Genomic DNA, 19776 nt, shown 5'->3' on the forward strand with positions numbered 1-19776 from the left:
TCTCCCAGCTCCAAACAGAGAGCAGAAAAGGTAGATGAACATGAGGTTGCCTAGTTTATTATCCTGACAAAGGATTAGAGTGTAGACCTGGAAGGATGTTTGTTCTCTCTGAGGGCTTATAGGGCTGAGGGATTTAGGTCTTGAGGATACCACATCTGTGGCCAATTCAGAGTTCTTTAATAGTTGAGTATTGAAAGAAAAGCCATTTCCTTCCATATCCCTGTATAGCATCAAAAGATCAGAGCCATGTTGTTTGGAAGGGACTGGCTTGTTTGTCAGTCTAACCTCTTGCTCAAAAGACGGCTATCACCAGTGTAAGGTCAGGTGATCCTATGGCTTTAGCTGACCAAGTCTTGGAAACCTCAGAACATGAAATTTCACTGTCTCTGTGAAGAGCCTGTTTCAATGCTTCTCTACCCTCCCAGTTAGGAAGTTTTTCCTAACGCCCAGTCTTAACCACCCAAACAGAAAGTTGTGGCCATTGCTCTTGTTATATCACCTGCCACTCCTGAGAAGAGTTCTGTTGTCTTTGTACCTTCCCTTAAGTATGTCTAGGCTGCTATTAGATCCTTAGCCTTCTGTTAGCCACACTGAACAAAGCCAGCTCCCGCAGAGTTTCCTTGTAGGACATGTGCTCTAGACCCCTGACCATCTTGGTAATCATCTGCTGGAGCCTCTCCATTTTCTCAGTCTCATTCATGAAGAAGGCAGGGACCAAAAGAGGACACAATATTCCAGGTGCAGCCTCATTATCACTGAGTAAACTTCTTTTGAATTGCTAGTTGTACTTCTAATGTAGCCCAGTATGCGGTTTGCCTTTTCTGCAATGATAATACGCCGTTGGCTGTCATTTAGTCTGGTGTCCACCCTGTCCTCCAGGTCCACCCCAGGTGCAGAACTTTGCACTTCACCTTACTGAACTTGGTGAGGTTTCCTTTGGCCCAGTCCTCAAATTTCCCATTTCTGTATTGAAACTCTACCATTTAGCATGTCTGCTGCCATACCCAATTTAGAATGGACCACAAGTTTGCCGATGGTGTATTCTGTCTCATCATCCATATTGTTGATGAAGAGATTGAACAATATCAACCTCGGTGTCAGCTCCTGGGTACCCTGCTTGTTACCAACCACTGCATGGGCACTGAGACATTGATTATTGAGCCTAGTGGCACAGATAATTTTTAACCATCTAACAGTTGGATCATCCAGCCCATATGTCCTTCTTCAGTTGCTGTGGAAGTTGACATCAAAAGGTCGGTCAGGCATGACTGGCTCTTGGTAAATCTATGTTGACTGTTTCTGACTATATTCTTGTTCTTCACATTCTGGAAATGGATTCCAGGTGTATGTGCTTCATGAGTTTTCCAGGCACTGAGGTGAGGCTGACCAGCCTGTCATTCCCAAGGTCCTCCTCCTTTCTTAGAGATGGGTTAGTCTTTCTCCAGTCAGGAGTGACTCTCCCCCATCACCATGACTTTTTGTAGTTGATAAACAACAAAAAGACCGAATAGTATTAAGCCAGAATTAGAGAGTTCATCAAACGTAGACTGTGGGCAACTGCAGTAGCAATCCTGCAGTAGCAGGATTAGGACCTTACTGGAAAATAAAAAATAGAGCCTGCTACTTGTTTTGTCTTTTGCCTCTTAGAAGAGCCATGAAGAAAGTTCCTACTTGTCCATTCATACACACATTGATGTCTTCTCTTTCAAACTGCAGGCATATGTAAACATCACAGTATTAAGCAGAGAGCAGTTAGCCCGTTTCCCTGTCTGTGCCATAGGTAGAAGCAGAACCTAGTCTGCAGCTTCTCACCAGCCACCGTTGTGATGAGGCAGGATCCCAGGAAGCACGTTAGGGAGAGATAGCAGGTGACACTGAGTGAGTGTTAAAAAAAAAAAAAAAAAAAAAGGGGGGGGGGGACATCATGTTGAGGAACCACTAGATGTGGGCATTATAGCAAGGTGGTTGGTGGTGAATGTTCTCCATCGGGTGGTCATTAGGAGGAAAAATGTTTCAAAACTGTGCAGAAGAGTTACCATGGCTTTAGAGTCCTGAACCTCATTAGCAATTTTAAGGTTAAGAAATCTGGTTTCTGCAAAAATTTTGGAAACAAATAAGACTAGTTGCCCTTTTATACCTTCTAAACAAAAAAAAATCTGTACGTGTTCAATGAGAGGTTACCATCTCTTTCATGAGGTTACAGAGCTTCTTTGAGAGATTTCATTCTCCGAAGAAGTCTTCACTTTTCTTTTTTCTGATAATACATCTTTAGAGATTAAGCTCTGGCAGAAAGAGAAATGGGCATATGATTCAAAAATCGGTCTTTAAAGCCACATTCAGTTTTCCACCTCCTGATGAATACAATCGCAAATAAAACTTCTGTTCATTTAAATAAAGTCTCTCTCATCTGTTTTAAGTAACCAAAAAAAAAAAAAAAAGATCAAACTGACCCTGAGAGAAGTGTGAAAAATAGTGTACAAAAGCAAAAAGAAATTACCTCTATTACTGAATCTGGCAAGCTCAACTCAGGTTTTAACGAGAACTATACGTGTGTGAGAATTACATTATGATTTTAAAAGAATATATTGCTCATAGTGGCATCACCATTAATTCTCGGGTGGCATCAAACACCTTTTTTGCCATTGCTTTTTGATATGACTTGCTCCCCTGAGTTTTCCCACACTTCATCATCAGGAAGACTGAACAAAGGGAACAGAGACTGGTCCATTACCTAATTCTGTTGCCACCCACAAGGTTGCAGTTACAGTAGGGTTTTGTCTGGTGTGAAAATCAATCCAGTAAATACTGGACTGAAATACCAATGACCTTTCAAAAGAGGTTATCAGCAACCATACAATGCGAATTTTATTTTTTAACATCTTTAGAAGTTCTTACCAATATCAGCCCAATTTATTACACCATGGAACTGCAAGTGATACGCATCTGGCTAGCTTGCTGGGTTTATTCTCTCGGTAGTGTTTGTTGACAGATTTGATTTTTGAACTACTTTTTGAGGGAAGAGCCACTGGGCTTAGCTCACTGTAGTTATCTGGGTTATAGTTGAATTGTTTGACATAATCCCAAAAGTGAGAGAGACTGTCAAAGTGAACGTCAGCATATCCCTGGTTAGTTCTGGAGGCTTTGGTGTAAATATACCAAATTATACCACTATTTTATACTGACTTATACCATATAATATACCAAATTATATCGCTATTTATACCATATATACCAAAATTTTATACCATATATTACCACTATTTACTCTCTGTTATACTTTAGATTCTGCTAACATACAGCATCTTTCTGGTATCCGTGGACTATTCCAGGTGCACAGATTCAGAATTCTTTTGAATGTTGCTTTCTAGGTTTACATTCTCATGTTCTCAAGCATTTTTTATGTCTCCCCTGAGTTCATCCTTTTCGAATCTTTAGTGTAGCTTCATGACGACGGCAGTGTCATAAGCATTAGCAATCCTGGCCAAGCTTTAGTCAGCTCCTTTCTCTATGTGAGCTGTTGATCTTTTTGATCATTGAATAGCAACATTTGCTTTTAGGAGGAAAAAAATGTAATTCACAATAAATGAGGATCTTTCAAGGGTAAACCAATAACACTTGTTTAGAAGTATACAGTAATTGCAGACCATTGCAGTGCCGCAAGCTCAGAGTCTCTCAAATGCTGCAGTACCACATTAGTTCCAGGATCTCCTGAAGGATACTTAAGCTTGTGGCAGTTATGTTCCAGTCTCGGCTTGGCTTTAACATGCTGTCATACTATACTTACGTACTGACAGCTGTGGTCATAAACACAGCATGGTGATTCAGGGTGTCTGCCACCTTCTTGTCAGCTTTCTATAATTTTGATTCTCTCATAGGCAGTACCCAAACAGGGTACAGTCAGAAGTAAGGTACATTTAGGGTGATAAGAGCCACAGAACCACTCACTTATCTAATCACAGACTTTTAAATACTTTCTATGTAGAAGAGGGAGAAAGGTAGGCTCCTAAATTGGGAGTGTTTTAAAATGTCTTAAAGAGGTGTGAATGTGCATGGACTATATATTATACATATTACATGTGCATTTTATATAGGTAGATATAAACATATACATACGTACAAGCATATATGTATACACGTGTATGAAAATTTATATATATGCATATCTAGTCGTTTAACTAGACATTTAAAATCACATTGTGAAAGTGCAGAACTTAGTTCCAATGAAATCAATGGCAAAAAAAGTCTGTAATTTAGTGCACTTAAATGACATAAAATGAAGTAGGGAATGGTATAGTATTGAAGGTGCTTTACTGAGAGCTAGTTTAGACCTTAAGTGTGTTATTGTAAAGAATAGCATAGGCATTGTTAGAAATCATTACTCTTTGTGTGTCTCAGGAAATAGAATAGGCACTCAACATGAAACAGTCTTAGGAAAATATTGTGACCTTCATTGTTTAGGCTTATACTTTCTCGGAATAAATCTATTTTTCAGCTCTCAGAGGACCAAAATGCTTAGATTGCATTCCTGCGTGATGAATTTTCCTTCAAAGATTCATTTAGTTCTCAAAAAAAGTCTCATCATATATCATGGGATACAATGACCATGACAAGTCCAGAAGTGTATTTTGCAATATCGTAATGAAAAGCAGTTAACAAAGGGAAGAAACTAATATGACTTGGTCATTCTAGTTCAGCCTTCTTGCACAAGATTTAATACAAAGGGGATTTCAGGAGTATGCAGAACTAATATGCATGTCCATTTTCATCACTCTTGCATGGCCATTTCAATTTCCAGAGCATTGTGAGCTGCTTGATGTGAATATGTGTGGATGCTCTCCAGTTTCCTTGCAGCATGCAGAGAATATTTGCATGTGAAAATCTCCTGGTTTGGCTAAAAACTCTAAAGGTGAATGACTGAATTTCACTATCAGTGATGGAGCAGGGAAGAAGAAACCAACAGCATTTGCCGTATGCCAACTGATTAAAAAAACCCTAAATGTATGCCATATGCCAACCAATTAGAAACTAAGTTTACGCCATATGCCAAGCAGTTGGAAACTTTGTTCAGTTTTGATGTGGCTGTTCTGAAGTAAATATGCATGAAAAAACATGTTTTTGTCAGCCAAATGTGTGACAGTGCCATTTCCAGACTGTGCCATTTAACTGTGTTAATAAAACTAATATTTGTATTTTTTTGTTGAAGTGTTCCTCATCAGGTGAAAAAAGAAGGCTCCCTAAAAATTCCTTCAGAAACCAGAGAATATTCAACTAAGAGCCAAAATCTCCCTGCTCTTTGCTTTTAAAAAGATCTCTTCCTTCCTGGCTCTGTCTGGGCACTGAGTTTTCAATGTCATACTCAAGTTGGATGCCCATTTTCTAGTGGTCCAAATTCGTATGCGAGTCCAATACTCCAGCTATGGAAGTATGTATAAAAACAGCCACCTGGCTCCAGACCGTGAGCCAGGGGGTTTGCCAGGCCACTCTTACGTGTAATGCTATCATCACCCAACATTCACCAGCCTCTTGCTTGGGAAGTTATGCATGCCATGGACTCGCTTTCTCTTTTCTTTTCCGAAGGCACTTGTACGATTTTCCACATCGTTCTTATTTAGGTGGGCGAGCCTCGCAAGACACCGTTGTTAAGTGAATCTCTTTCTCCCGTTGTTCTCTCCGCCAGTGAGTGCCAGTGAACCCGAGACAGAGACAGAACCAGAACAGGAGGCTGAGGCAGAGGCCGAGCAGGGAGCGGAGACACCCAAGCAAGCAGAGGCTACAGAGGTGGGACCAGAGAGTGAGGTGCAGCAAGGACCAGAGAAAGAGCCAGAAGAAAGTGCAATACTCAGTGAAAAAGAGAGGCAGAATGAGGAAGTGAATGAAAAAGACAACTGCTCTGCATCCAGCATATCCTCAGCAAGCAGCACTTTAGAGAGGGAAGAGAGAGAGGACAAGTTAACCAGTGACAATGAAACTGGTAAAGTGAAGTTTTTTCAATAATGAAGGCTTTCCCATGGAAAAAAAATGTTAAATTAGCAGCTGTATTGTTGTGTTAATTAGCAAATAGACCCTTTGTGCCTATCACTAATAATTCCTTTGCTGTGGCCAAATTCTAGTCTCTTCTCTGCTTGGAAATCCACAGTCTTTCATAGAGTTTTGTTTTTGGAAGGACAGTAAGGCCTTGATAAAATGAGATTTCCTTTAAATTGAGACCATTTTCCTTACTCAAGATTAGCATGTTAACTACTTAATCATGGTGTTGCAGCAAATTGCATCTCTAGCTCCCAAAGAATTTATTTAGGTTTTCTACACATCAAACAACAAGATGAGAGGCCCTGATACAAATTGTCATGAGATTCCAAAAATTTTTTTCCATGCATTTACTCCTAACTTACTATTAAAGCAAGAGGAAGAGAAAGGAAGGGTGGGATGTTTTTTCTTTCCCTGGATTTTTCCTGTCTTGGTTTTCAGGCTTCAGAAAACAGAGGGACACAAAGGAGCTGCTGAATGTGGGTCTGGGCTGTGACCATTAGCTTGTGTGGGGGAGGCACAAGGAACAAATAAACTTATACATGGTCTGGAAAAGAACAGTCCTGTAGTGATCAGTGATTCTGGTTATATATGCAACCAGGAGCATGTGAGGTGTAGCCCATCCTGATAAATACTCTATGAACCAGTTTGCTGCAAGGAGAGAGAAAGACAACCAGAGCTTGTCATGCAGACCAGGCAGAGACTGAAAGGCAGATTTTGACCTTTGTTGATTAATTGCTCTTTTCCACTTTCTTTACAGAGGCAAAGGACTGTAATGTGATTAGGGCAATTGATTTCCAAGTCTGCATAGGGCTGAACAGTGTAGTGCATTGTCTTAAGTTTGCTGAATCTTAGATAAGAAAACAAAAACTTTTCACAATGTGACATACAGTCTTGCTCTTCCCAGAAAGAAGAGGGGTGACTCTGAACCACATTGCCTTTTAACAATAAATTGTTAGATTGCCCTGTTCATGGTTAAACCCTATCGCTATTTTCTAGGAAGCACTAAGTTAATTTTGTTCTAAAGTTAAGAGCTATCTTCTTTTCAATCAGTGCTAAAGGTGAGCTAAAATGTGGCATTTAGAATACTATTGTGCTGTTAAGAAAAGTAGATGGATGTATAGGTAAGAAAGGCATTATGGGTATGACAGATGAAAGATGTCATTACACAGTGGTGTAGTCAAGGGTAAATAAGGGTACAAAAATTTGCCTATAATCTTGTCTGTCACCAACCTATCCTTTCATTCAAATAATTGCTTACGTACTTTTTGTTAATAGCTGAGAAATGTACTCTAGCTATTGAAAAATCAGCTTCTTAAAATTGACATACATTACTAGTAGACCAAAGACTTACCAGGTTATGCTACGTAGGGAGGTCTCACATGGTGAATAGTTTGCAATCTCTAGTAAATGAGGAGATGCAGAAAGCAAAGGAGAGTGCTTTCTCCAGCACCTCCCAGATTCCCAGAAGCAGTTTGCCATTTCTGAGGTGGCAGTGTTTCTGCCCAGGTACATTAAGAACAAAGGAGTAAAACCTCTGGCCCATGCCTGTCCTTTGTTAGCCATCCTGCTGAACTCTGCTTCCTGCGATTTTTTCTTCTTTGATGGCATTTCGCAGCTTTATCTGTGGAGAGAGGGTGGGAAGAGGGCACTGAGGTAGCGAGAGGCTTCACAGCAATTCTCTTGGATCGGCTAGGAGGCAGGTGGAGGCAGACTTGGGAGCCCAAATTAGAGATGATGTCTGGGGGAATTTTGATGAGACGTTTTGGAGACGGATTAAATCCTGGAGGATCCCAGCTGATGAAAACAGAGAGGGCAAGTCATGTGGGATTTATAGAAGGGATCCTGGGAGCAATCTTGGACATCTCTGAAGGAGCGGCTGCAAGAGGGGGGTCAATCCTCTGGAGGCATTCAGCTGGTGAAAGCCATAGCGTGGGGAAGGATATCGTGTTGTCCAGTGAAGCTACATAGGAGACAGCTAGGTAACAAATCCTGATGAGAAAGCAATCCTGTGGATGAAGACTCCATATTTAATCCCTTCATTTGATGCCCATTGGAAAAAGAAGCACCATTTTTTTGGCACATTTTCTGCATTCTTTAGCAGTATTATATTCAGGGAAATGTAGTCTACAAAACGTTGCATAATTTATTTTTACAGTTAGGCTACAGTAGTTTGTTATTTATGGTGCTGTCTCACAAAGCAGTATTCTTTATAGATTATCAGTGGAAAGAGTAGTAGTCAGAAAAATGAAGCTTCATTACAGTGACATGTTAAATGAATATTATGTGGGAAGAAGGCCATTAGTTTTCAGTTCTATCATATATTCCAGGGAAGATGACAGTGGTTGATGAGCAGCATTTTCAAAAATCAGTAGGTTTCTTTTAGTTAGGTGCTTGTATTCCTAGAAGCAACTTTAAAAAGCTGACTTACATTTGTAATCGCTGAGAGTTTTGCCCTGGGTATGCAGTCTACTCTGTGATTCAAGTGGCCAGTGTTGTGAAGATGGCCCTAGTACCCAGCTGGGAGGTTTGAAGAACAGCTAGAGGGGAAAGCTGCTCCTGCAGCCAGCAGGGTGGGTGAAGAAGGAAGAAGCAGTTCTGTATGGACCTTGAAATCGGACAGGGAAAATCTTTCTTCTAAGGAAATTTTCTTGGGGTAGTTCCAGTTTCTGGCCATGTTAAGAGTACTACTGTAGCCTATTTTGTGGCCGTTGTTATGATATATAATCCCTATTTTGGATCATTAAAGGTTCTAAGCATTTAAGCACCCTATAAAAGGAGCTGAGACTGTAAATACAAAGTGAAATCTGACAGATTTCAGAAGAAACCTCAGCCTTGAAATCCTGACAGTTAATTAGTGCCTCCTGACCTACACTGATTACTTTTTGCTCCCATACTTTTGAGAAGTACTCCCAGCCCACCAAAATTGGGCTGGATATCAGCACAGTCACTTATTTCAGAACTCAAAACTGTGGCTTGCCCAGTGTCAGGCTAATAGTGCATGTATTGCCAGAAATTTTTCCCATGAGATGGGAAATATTCTTCATGCTCTGGCTCTCTCCCCTTGACTGTTCCCATCTGTGTGTGTGTGTGATTACAGGTACATGGTCACAGCCCATTCAGGATGCTGGTGTGAATGAGCGGTGCAGCAACATTCTCAACAACAAGCGGTTTATGCTGGACATGTTGTATGCGCATAACAAAAAGCCCAAGGATGAAGAGGAGAAGGAGCTGGAGGCGAAGGAGGAAAAGAAGGAGACGGAGGAAGGCGAGGAGTCACTCACTAGTCTAGCCAGTAGGATCTCTATCCTTCAGGCCACTAAGCAGGCCAAAGATGAAAGTGTCAAAAAGATGGAGATTGGAAACCTGGACAACCAAGGCAGCGTGAAAGCCTTTGCAGAAAAATTCAACAGTGGTGAGCTGGCCAAGGGGACAGCCTTGTCTGAAGATGAAATTGGTGAACAGGTCCCTGAGAAAACACCAGCACAGCCAAAGAAGGAATCTGACTACATCTGGGATCAGCTGATGGCTAATCCTAGAGAACTTAAAATCAAAGACATGGATTTTACAGACTTAGGGGAGGAGGATGATGTAGATGTGTTGGACATGGATATGGGTCCTGGGGACTCCCTTGTTCCCCCTCCTCCTCCTCCACCTTCTTTTCTGGGTTTGCCACCTCCACCACCTCCCCCACTGTTTGGATGTCCGCCTCCACCTCCACCCTCTGCTAATTTATTGGCTCCTCCTCCACTGTTCAGCACTCCTCAGGGTTTAGGGTCACCCCAAGTTTCTAGGGGTCAGCCAGCATTCATAAAGAAGAAGAAAACCATCCGTCTGTTTTGGAATGAGGTACGGCCATTTGAGTGGCAGTGTAAAAACAACAAACGCTGCAGAGAATTCCTGTGGTCGAAACTGGAACCCATTAAGGTGGACACTTCCAAACTGGAGCATCTCTTTGAGTCTAAATCCAAGGAACTGCCTGTCACAAAGGTACAGCTCATATTCAGCTTCCTATTATTTTGCTATTATATTGGTATTAATTTTGAATTAGATTTAGATGATTTATATTGTTTATATGACAACAGTGGAAATTACTGGATGTGTTTCTAGCTTGATCTATGACAGAAGATATTCCATGACCTGAAATTAGGACATGAGCCCAGGAGCGTGTACCTGCCATAAGTACATGCCATGCTGCCCTCTTGCCTCATGTCTACCAGTTTTGGATATCATTTCGACTGGGGAATACCAAGCATTTTACATTAGCATGCTCAAACTTGAATGCCAAACTAGGTGCTGAAATCTGAAATATTTTCTGCTATGTAAAGGTCACAGCATGATGATTCATATCTGTATATTTGACAGTTCTTCACTTGGTAATATTTTCCTAATTACTCTAGGAATTATGTAAAAGGTTAAAATATCAGACTGGTTCTACTAAAAAAAAGGCTACACATTTACTTGAATCTAAAGGATTGGTTTATCAGCTGGATCAAGTTTACATTTAAACACTCCACAGGAGATTTTTTTTTTACTTAACTAGCAAACAGACATATTTTAAATGCTTAGTTTGGACAATTGAACTATCCAAAATTTAGGATAGAAGCTGGCACAGGAAATATCTCTATTGCTAGGAATTCCTTACTCCTTAGGAGCAGTGTTATGCAATAAATCCCCAAAGGCTGGGGACATGACTATTTAACATTATTCAGCAAAAAAGTCAGTTTCTTATACTTAATGTGAATAGGATTTTGAAGTTGGTTTAAAAGTTACTAGCTAGAACATTCGTTTTTCATCACTGCATAAGCCATCTTTCTTTTAATGTAAGCAGAACAACTGGTATCAAGGAAACTGTGTTCTTTTCCAATTAAAATGCTAGTAAAAGATGCCCTAGAACATCGCTCTTCTTTAAAATAAATAAATAAATCTCTCCTATGTTTTATACGTAGGCCTGTATGTTTTATGGTGACACTAAAAAACAGTCAGTAGCTTGAGTATTCTACTTTTCTTCTGCTGGCATAAATTATTATGTATTTTATATATTGTTGATTGCTCATAATCTGGGAAGGACAGATACCTCATGATGGTATCTCTTCATTTCACTTGTCCAGACTGTTAACTCAAAACTTTCCGGTGGTCATTCTTGATCTTCTCAGCCAAGTAGCAACATCACAATTTGAATAATTTAACCGCCCATTAAATAAACAATATACATGAACCACGTAGATCCCACTGCTCTTTGTTCTTAGCTGAATTCTCCAAGATGCAAAAAGAGCTTTCAGACATGTGTTGTATATACATCTGAAACGTATGGCATAGCATCTTTAAAAACACATTCAGCTGATAGTTCATTTGGCAGATGTTGCAATTAATTTCTTTCTCTCTAATTCCTTCTCTGCTGAGGAAGGAATGTTGGTGACACTGTGGCATGTTACTCCTCCTTGTCTCTCTCCCTGTAAATACAAATCTGCCACAGATGGTTCATAGATGGAAGGAATGAGAAAGTTTTCTTAGATCCATAAAACAACTCCTTGAATTGAATGTGGACTTACGACGTTTGCCATTTCTGAACTTCAGCTGTGTGCTAAATGCCAATATTGTAATGGATCAGTTTGGCCTAATCTTTTATTCTTAGCAGAAATTTTGATAAAATGATAGATTATATAAATTTTGACTTATTTATTTTTCCAGTCTTTTACCATGCACATTGCCAAGCTACCTTTGGCCACTTCTTTCCCCTCGCACTTGCTTTCCAAACCTGCATGGGCTGCCTGATGCTTTGGCACGGCTTTTGGCTTCTGGCTGAAAGATGAGTGAGCAGGTTTCTCTGAAATTAGTGCAAGTCTGAGGAATGATTTAGGTGACTGCTTTCTTCTTGGAGACTAATACCACTCTCTGCATGAGGCATTATACTTTTGGCTTTCTTTCCACCTTCTCCATAACACAGACATAGAAATATCATTGTCTCTGTACAGAAGACAATGATGACTTGAGAATTATTGTAGTGGAAGTCTACTCAGGCTTCTGAGACTCCTGCACGTTTTTGGTGAATACCAGCAAATCTTCCAGGGCAGGAGATGGTCTTTACATCAAGTAAGAATGGGAATAATTAAGCAGACCACTGAATCTGTAAAAGACTCTTGAGGTTTGGTATGAAGATTGCACTCAAATTAGGACAGCTCTTGCTTTTTCCAGACTGCTTGGTTTCTTTCCAGGGAGAACATTCCCCGTCGTGTCTAGTTTCTCGTGTCCAATGGCTGCAGTCCAAAACAGGTTTATTCTATAATATTGTAAAGTCTGACTCATAGCTTAGTTGGTTCAGCTGAATAAAGAGCACAGAGCAACAAATCAAAAGTCAGTCCTCCAGATTTCATAGCAGTAGATGCGAGCAGGTGCATGGAAAAGGAGTAGTCCAGAAGGATGAGAGGAAAAGAGAAGTCAGGGTGTGGGGTTTTTTGGCTCTGTCTTTGCATTTGCTCTTCATACAGCTGTAACCAATTTTACTCCAGTTTCTAATCCTTCACTGTGATTTCCACAATACACAGCTATAAACAGCTACTTCCTGGCTCATGAGAAGTTTTTCATTAAACACAATAGACTGCAATAAAACACAGTGGATTTTAAATTGTGGGATGTAATATGGGAGTCTCGGGGAAGGGGCTCCTGATTTTAGGAAAATATGCATCACTCCAGACAGCTCACTCATTGATTATAGTTAGCCAAGCGCTCTCTGTTACAAAAGGTCTATTTTCTGGATTAGAGGGCTACGATAACTCACTAGTGAACAGAAGAAGTAATCAGGTATCCACTCCAAGCCAGTCCGGAATTTCTTTCCTTCTCCCTCTGCCAAACAATGCAGGTATTTTGGCAAAGTATTTCCAAGTATTTATGTTTCTGTGAAAGAAAATGAAAACAAGCATGCTCTTTGGTATCAAATGTTGCTGTTCAGCCCTTCTGCCCTCTGTTAGGTTCTGTGTGTCATTTAAAAATAGTTTTTTGCTGATTGATCCTTACCCTGTGGGGGATATAGGGATCTGTTATGTGCCCACAGATGTAAAAAACTATTAGGAGTAAAAAATTAAGGAACATACTTGTTTACATGATCTTTGAGAAAGCGACTTAAATTTTGTTGCTCCCAAATTAATTAGAGCAAAGAGCAGCATTTTAGACTATGTGCTCATCACACTAGAGATCACCTTCTGTGGGGCTGTTTACTCTTTGCAATACTGTTTTTGAATAACCTATTTGGACCACACAGCCCTCATAAAGGCAACAGAATCCAGCCAGTTAGGTCCTGTACAGCTCTAAATACACTACAGTTGCTAATATATTGCTGGAATGATTGTTGCCCACAAATTATAGCACCTGATAGCTCTAAATACACTACAGTTGCTAATACATTGCAGGAATGATTGTTGCCCACAAATTATAGCACCTGATATATTTGTATTTTGTATTTAGTTTAATTTTATATTTATATTTAATCATATAATATTCAGCACGTAAAGCTGTGTGCCATATATTGACACGTCAGTATATGGAATTGAGTGCACTCTTCCTTCAACCATCTGAAGTCATTTTCTTTTAATGAACTAGTAAAACACAGCTTGAGGTCACTGAGGATTATAATAGAAGCTAATAGTTGTACTTTCTTTTAATAGCCAGGCACTTACACATGTGCAATTTCATTGCAGGAAAAAAATGAATTATTTTCCTAATGGTAGGGTAATAAAGTTCAATGTAGTAAAATTTTTCTCTTTTCATCATCCTTTTGTTCGTTTTTTGAAAGGATTTCTTTGTATCTCAGCCTTCTTCCCCAGAATGGATTTAAAATCTCTTCTGACCCCATTTTTGAAAAGAGTTAGTTACCCCAAGTGTTTTTACCCAATATGCAGATATAACTCTAGAAAATACATACGTGCTTACATCCCATCTACAACTCATCTCCCATCTACAACTCATCTGTCTTTCATAACGCCTTGCAAAGGAGAGAGAGCACTGTTGTAGTTGCAGTTAACCCAGCGGTCAGCATCATGCATCCCTCAAATGAACATGTCTCTTTTGTCAAACTTAGGAACCTAAAAACAGAGCTACGGAGCTGAGGCTTACTTAACCATACCGCGTGTGGGAAGCCTAAATTTAACTCCTTTCCTTGAGCCTTTTCCCTCCTGCATAAATTCTTTGGAGCTGTGTAATTCTGTGCTGTGAAGTACAAGGTAAAAAATGGTGGTTTAAAATAGGCTTAGTGTGATAGAGACTCAAGAGGAAGTGGTCTCTGGTGAACCCTGCTTGTTTTTATGTGGTCTTGGCCACTAACTCTGGTCCTGAAAAAATGATTAATGGCCCTGGAAGTAAAAATGACTGCTTTAAAGGAAAGGCTGTATCTCAAATTCTTCAGCGAGCTCCCAGATAAAAAGAAGAATCTGTTACTCAAAGAAGGGAAAGTTCAAGAAGGGTTCAGGGATGCTTTTGAAGGTGCCAAGAAGAAAGCTATTCTGACAGAGCAGAGGTATAAAAATTGAGAATGAATGTCATTTTTGGTCTCCTAAAATTTATCCTGTTTACTGCAAGACAGAGTTGCTTCTTTTTAAATTAATTAAACAAAAAAAAAAGAACTTCTTGTTACTTTGAAATATTATGCATATGTGGAAGTGCCCAGCTCCTGGCAGAGAACTCAATTATGCCAGGAGAAGGCATCTTTATAATGATATAACTGCATCCGTATTCTGGGCTGACTCACAGCTAGAGGTACTTTGATAAAAATCATCGTATCTATTAATTGAGATAGGTCTTCCAACATAGAAGCAGCATGTAGACCTGGCAGTAGGGTTGTTTTTGACTCAACGGTGGCTGGGGCAGGCACCCAAAGGAAGTGTCAGCGCAAAGCTTCATGGTCTAAGAAGCAGTCCCACACATGGTGTGAGACTCCAGCAGTGAGAGCCTGCTCCCAAGCTTCCCCCAAATCCATGAGAGATGCAAGAGATGCTGCTGCTGCTGTTAGCATGGATAATTCTGTGTGCTGCACAGCTGTATGGGCTGCCACACGGCAGTGTGGGACCTGGGGCGCTTCAGTCCATCTCCACCCCTGTGAGGTGCATCTGTGCTGAGGCCAATGCTGCCAGAGCCACTAACCCTAATTCCGGTAATGGGCTCTGTGGGGAGGCCACGGTCACATCCCTGCTGCCTGGGCTGTACTGAAACACAGGCTGCAGGTAACAAACCGTGTATGCACTTGCCTGTAGAAGTGTGTTGGGCTTTTGCCTGTGTTTGACAGCATCCCTTCGTCCATTTCTGTGGTTGGACAAAGGAGAGAAAAAAAGAAAATGGGTTTCTAAAGTTCATATATATGGAAAGAGAAGGGGAAAAAAGTCACATTTGCAGCTGGATTCCATTGTACGCTCTCACTTTCTCTCTTCTTCTCCTTCTGCTCTCCAGTATATGCGGAGCAGAGTCCTCTTTCAGCTGCATGGGGTTATGATGTGTTTAGTTCCCAAAGAGACACCTTCTAGCGCTGTGCAATGAGAGAATAAAAGGCATGCTCTAAAATAGAAGTAAAAACTACATTTAGCACTGTATTTATGCCATATAAATGCTTTGTAAATCACCTTGCCTAACTGGTATGCATTTTAGCACCTAAGAATGTGGAAAGAGAGGAAGACGGTTTTTGTTTCTTTTGTAGAATAAAATTTAAAGCATATGTTGTTAGTTCTTTGTACTTTCATTATTATTTATACTGTTGCTTTTACTGGAGGTAAGACCTAAAGATTATGTGTAGTCTCAAAGAATGCATAAAAAGTAGGTGGGTTAAAGTTATTCTGCACCTGTGATGGGATTGACTAAAATACCATGAGCTAAAAGTAGTAGGAGAACACCCTTTCTTCAGCAACCAGGGAGCAGAAAGCTGTGCCAGCCTCTCCAGGAGAGTCTCCAGAGCTCCTGTGCCAGCGCCCTGGCTGGGTGGCCAGCACAGGAGAGCCCTTGCAGGTAGGTCAAAATTACCCTGTCCATTCCCTAACTAGGTGATGAGGGAAAGAGGTGAACTGGCCTGTGCGGGGTCATGCAGCCAACTGGGAAGTGAGCTCTGGAGCCTTTCTGCTGTCCCACTGCTCTCCCTGCCAGGCCGTGCTCTGCAAACCGCTGCGGCTAGCTCCAGCAGTGCCTGGCAGCACAACAGCTCCTCTCACCCCATGGTGACAGCACCAGGCTTTTTTCAGACTGACTCTTGACCCAAACTTCGATATTCCCAGGACTGTGGTATCCCAGTAACACATGCATGATATGCTTTATCCTCAGGCTTTATCCTTTACCATTGCACATGACCAGAGACTAATTTCAGCTCTCTGCTTAAATCCTGGCAGCTCACGCTGACACCAGCAAGGATGTTTGGGGTCTGTGGTGAAGAATTCTGCTTTCTTTGATAATTGTAAATGAACTAGATTTATATTCAGTGTCAGCAGCCTTGCATAGGGAAAGTCTTTAATGAAAGGAATAACGTTTTTCTTTATGAAACAGACTGGAGAAGTAATTTTCTTGTTCTTCTCTTGTTTATCAAGAAAACTGCTGCAGATGGGAAACGGCAGGAGATCATTGTATTGGACTCAAAACGAAGCAATGCTATTAATATTGGCTTGACGGTGTTGCCCCCTCCACGGACTATCAAGACTGCTATTTTGAATTTTGATGAATATGCCTTAAACAAGGAAGGAATTGAGGTAAGAAGGAGTAGTCAATGTCTTCAACTCTGAATTTTCAATATTTCATTTTTTTCAAATTTTGCATATGATACAGCCAGACTTTTTGTGGAAGAGGGCAAAGGTGATGTATTCATCATTGCTGAGGCATGAAACTCTTCAAATCGGTGCAGTGCACTCAGTGTGCAGCATTCACCTGAGGTTGGAAACACTCAGTAAATGTGGATTTGTGTGCTAATTTGTTAGTATACAAGTTTGAATAGCAGTGGTGTCAATTCCTATTGAGGTTTTCAGAGTACTGTGTATTCCTCCAAAGTTCAGTTTCCTGTTACTTTTATTAGAGTTATTAAAATTCTAACCGTAGGTCAAGTTCTGTCTGCGCCCACACATACTCACACAGCACCAAAGCACAGGCAGGGAGTTTCTAGAGCTGACGCAACTAGTACAGAGTTTAATAAAGTTCATGCCCAGCTAGCTGTTGAACTCAATGGTATATCTAATGGAAAACAAATACAGTGACTAGTTCTCCTCAAAATAGCAGTTCTGTGTTACTGTTGTTTGAAGTAAAGTGGTTGGTATAAAGATTACAGATGATGTAATTTTTACCATTACACGTTTGACTTTGCAGATATTCTTACCAAGATCCAAGATGAGCTCTGTTTGTTGTTATTTTTTATCAAAACATTTTTCTTCTATGAAGGGTAAAAGAAGCCTGCTGCTCCTCTGTTCTTTTTCATTGTGGTTGTATTGATTTCAAATGAGTTTTGAATAAGCCTGTATCATCCAGTAAGTGTAATCTGCATAGTTACAAATCTCAACCAGTGTTTAACTGCATAGGTCCAGTAATGATTCACAGTCACCTTTCAGTGATTCAGTGGTTTGGCATGGTGTTTCATGATTTCCCCCCTCCACCTTTCCTATGCTGACTACAGAAGAAAATAAGAAAAGCTGGCTAGTATGGCAATTGAGCTGCCAACAGTTACATGTAAAAGAAATACTTAAAGGCAAAAGATTGTTTTAGCTGAAAGGCAAGGCCCGATTTATCCCTACTAGATTATATTTTTTTTCCCAAAGATGTATTACTTATTTGCTATGTACTTACATAACATATTCTGACTCAGACTGAAAAAGTAACTTTGTAGATCAACACAGGCTGCTCTTTTTCTATCCAATAGTTCAGATTTCCATATCTGAGACAACTGTGGTAACCTTGAGTTTCCTTCTGGCAGTTATGTGGCCCAGCCCCACATAGCCACTGCTGCACGTTGCCGTAGTAAGCTTTCAAGGGTTGCGAAGATGCACCCACTGTGTCAAGTCCAACTCTTGCAGACTGCCAGTCAGACTGCAGCCTCTCCATGGAGAGCCCAATGTAGAGCAGCTGATAGAGGAGGAAACATCTTCAGTATCTTGCATGTATCATTTCCTTTGAATTGTTGCCTTCCCGGTGCACTGAAGAGAAGTTCAGCTGCTCTGGACAGCCCTCTTTCAGTGCCACCAACATTTGCAGCTGTACTGTCCATGTGCCAACCACCTGTGGTGTCCACAGTTGAGAGAGCCTTGTACCACCACACCCTCCTTTGGGTGGCCTTTCCATTAGCTGCCAGAACCCCATAATTTCTTTTAAAACATACTTGTGATAAATGCAGGCAGCTTTCAAATTGAAGAATTCAGAAGCCAGGAAATGATACACTGTTGATATACTTGCCCAGTGGTCACGATAATGGGATTTCTGAATTCTGTGTCCACATATTGAAGCTCAGGATGTGAGTAATCCTTAGGTGATCATTCAGGTATTTAAAAACAAGAGAAAAGGGTAAATGAATCAGAGCCCAAGTACTTTGGACCTTGTGGGATGAAGCCTTCATTGGTTGAGAACGATTGTGTTCACTCAGAAAAGAGCAAATTTTTTCTCAGTGTGTAGTTCCATGTTTATTTACTGCTCATCAGGTAAAACACAGCATTGCATTCAGATTCCCTTCCCCAAGTGCCAATTTACAGAATCTTGTTAGAGCACATTGTTACAGAGCCAGACAGACTTTTGCACTCAATGGAGGGCTGGATTGAGCTATGCAGGCTTGGCCAAGAGTTGCACAAAGAGGTACTGAATCGTGTCATCGTGGGTCCCTGTTTTCAGCAGGTCCCTGTCTCAGGAAGTTTTTTGTGCTGCCTTTTTCATCTACAGTGTAGATAGACTTACTGTTTGCTTTTGCTCTTCCCCGCTGTATTCATCTATTCATTGGCTTTAGCCTTAGGATTATGTCGAAGGGGACTGGGGCTGTCTTTTTGTTCTGGATTTTTTTAGAATTTTCCTGGTCTCTAATTGTATTTCCTAAATAACAGGAAATAATTGTCATGATGATTAAAGAAGCAGTAATAGTGTATGCATCAGCTTCATTTATATAAAAGTGGCAGAGAAAAAGCAAAATATTTGCTCTATTGTACACTTTATAGCTAATCTATAGGTTGAATGAAACAGAGCTGGTGTGGAAAAAAATTATACAGTCTGTTTAATTAAAAAACTGCATGACTACATACTCAAAAACCTATCTGCAGAGATATCATCTAGAAGACATGTCATGGCTACTAAGCAGAAAAGAGAGGTGTGAGGAGCACAGTGGAAGAGAGGCAATATGCTGCAGTGAGGACCTTACATTCAGCGCTAAAATTTCAGAGAAGGTAGAACTTAGGCAAGGTTGGCTGGGTCATCTTCAGCTTTTAGGGAAACCAACGGAGGGTGTTAAGTTACCTGAGCCTTCCTTTGCTCTGGCCGTGAGTTTATTCTACGTCCTTCGCTAAAGAACATCTTCGCTGTCACATTAGTGTGTGTGTGACTTCAGTTCTGCTTCTTAGTGGACATGTTCAGGTCAAACAGTATCTTAAAATGGAGCCTTTTAAGGACAGTGGACTAAAGTAGTGTTGACAGTAGCACTGATAACACTACATTGATGCGGTGGGATGTAGACTACACATTTGCAATAGCCCAACTCGTCATAAAGCTCATGGTGACCCAGTAAACCCTACACTACTGTCCTAAATTCTGCTGACTGCTACTTTGCTTTTG

At 40.7% G+C, this 19776-nt stretch overlaps 1 protein-coding gene across 9 annotated transcripts in view; it reads left to right on the top strand.

The window, feature by feature from the left end:
- Nucleotides 1-19776, top strand: part of FHOD3 (formin homology 2 domain containing 3) — a 409852-nt gene that overhangs the window by 333704 nt on the left and 56372 nt on the right. For 8 of the 9 annotated variants that reach the window (XM_064506705.1, XM_064506703.1, XM_064506704.1 and 5 more), the window contains 3 exons: nucleotides 5678-5971; nucleotides 9125-10014; nucleotides 16578-16736. In XM_064506705.1, coding sequence (XP_064362775.1) covers nucleotides 5678-5971; nucleotides 9125-10014; nucleotides 16578-16736 — 1343 coding nt within the window. The remainder of the gene's footprint in view (nucleotides 1-5677; nucleotides 5972-9124; nucleotides 10015-16577; nucleotides 16737-19776) is intronic. The other variant, XM_064506709.1, reaches the window with a different exon arrangement.

This window comes from Dromaius novaehollandiae, chromosome 2 (genome assembly GCF_036370855.1).
Source record: "Dromaius novaehollandiae isolate bDroNov1 chromosome 2, bDroNov1.hap1, whole genome shotgun sequence".
NCBI lineage: Eukaryota > Metazoa > Chordata > Aves > Casuariiformes > Dromaiidae > Dromaius > Dromaius novaehollandiae.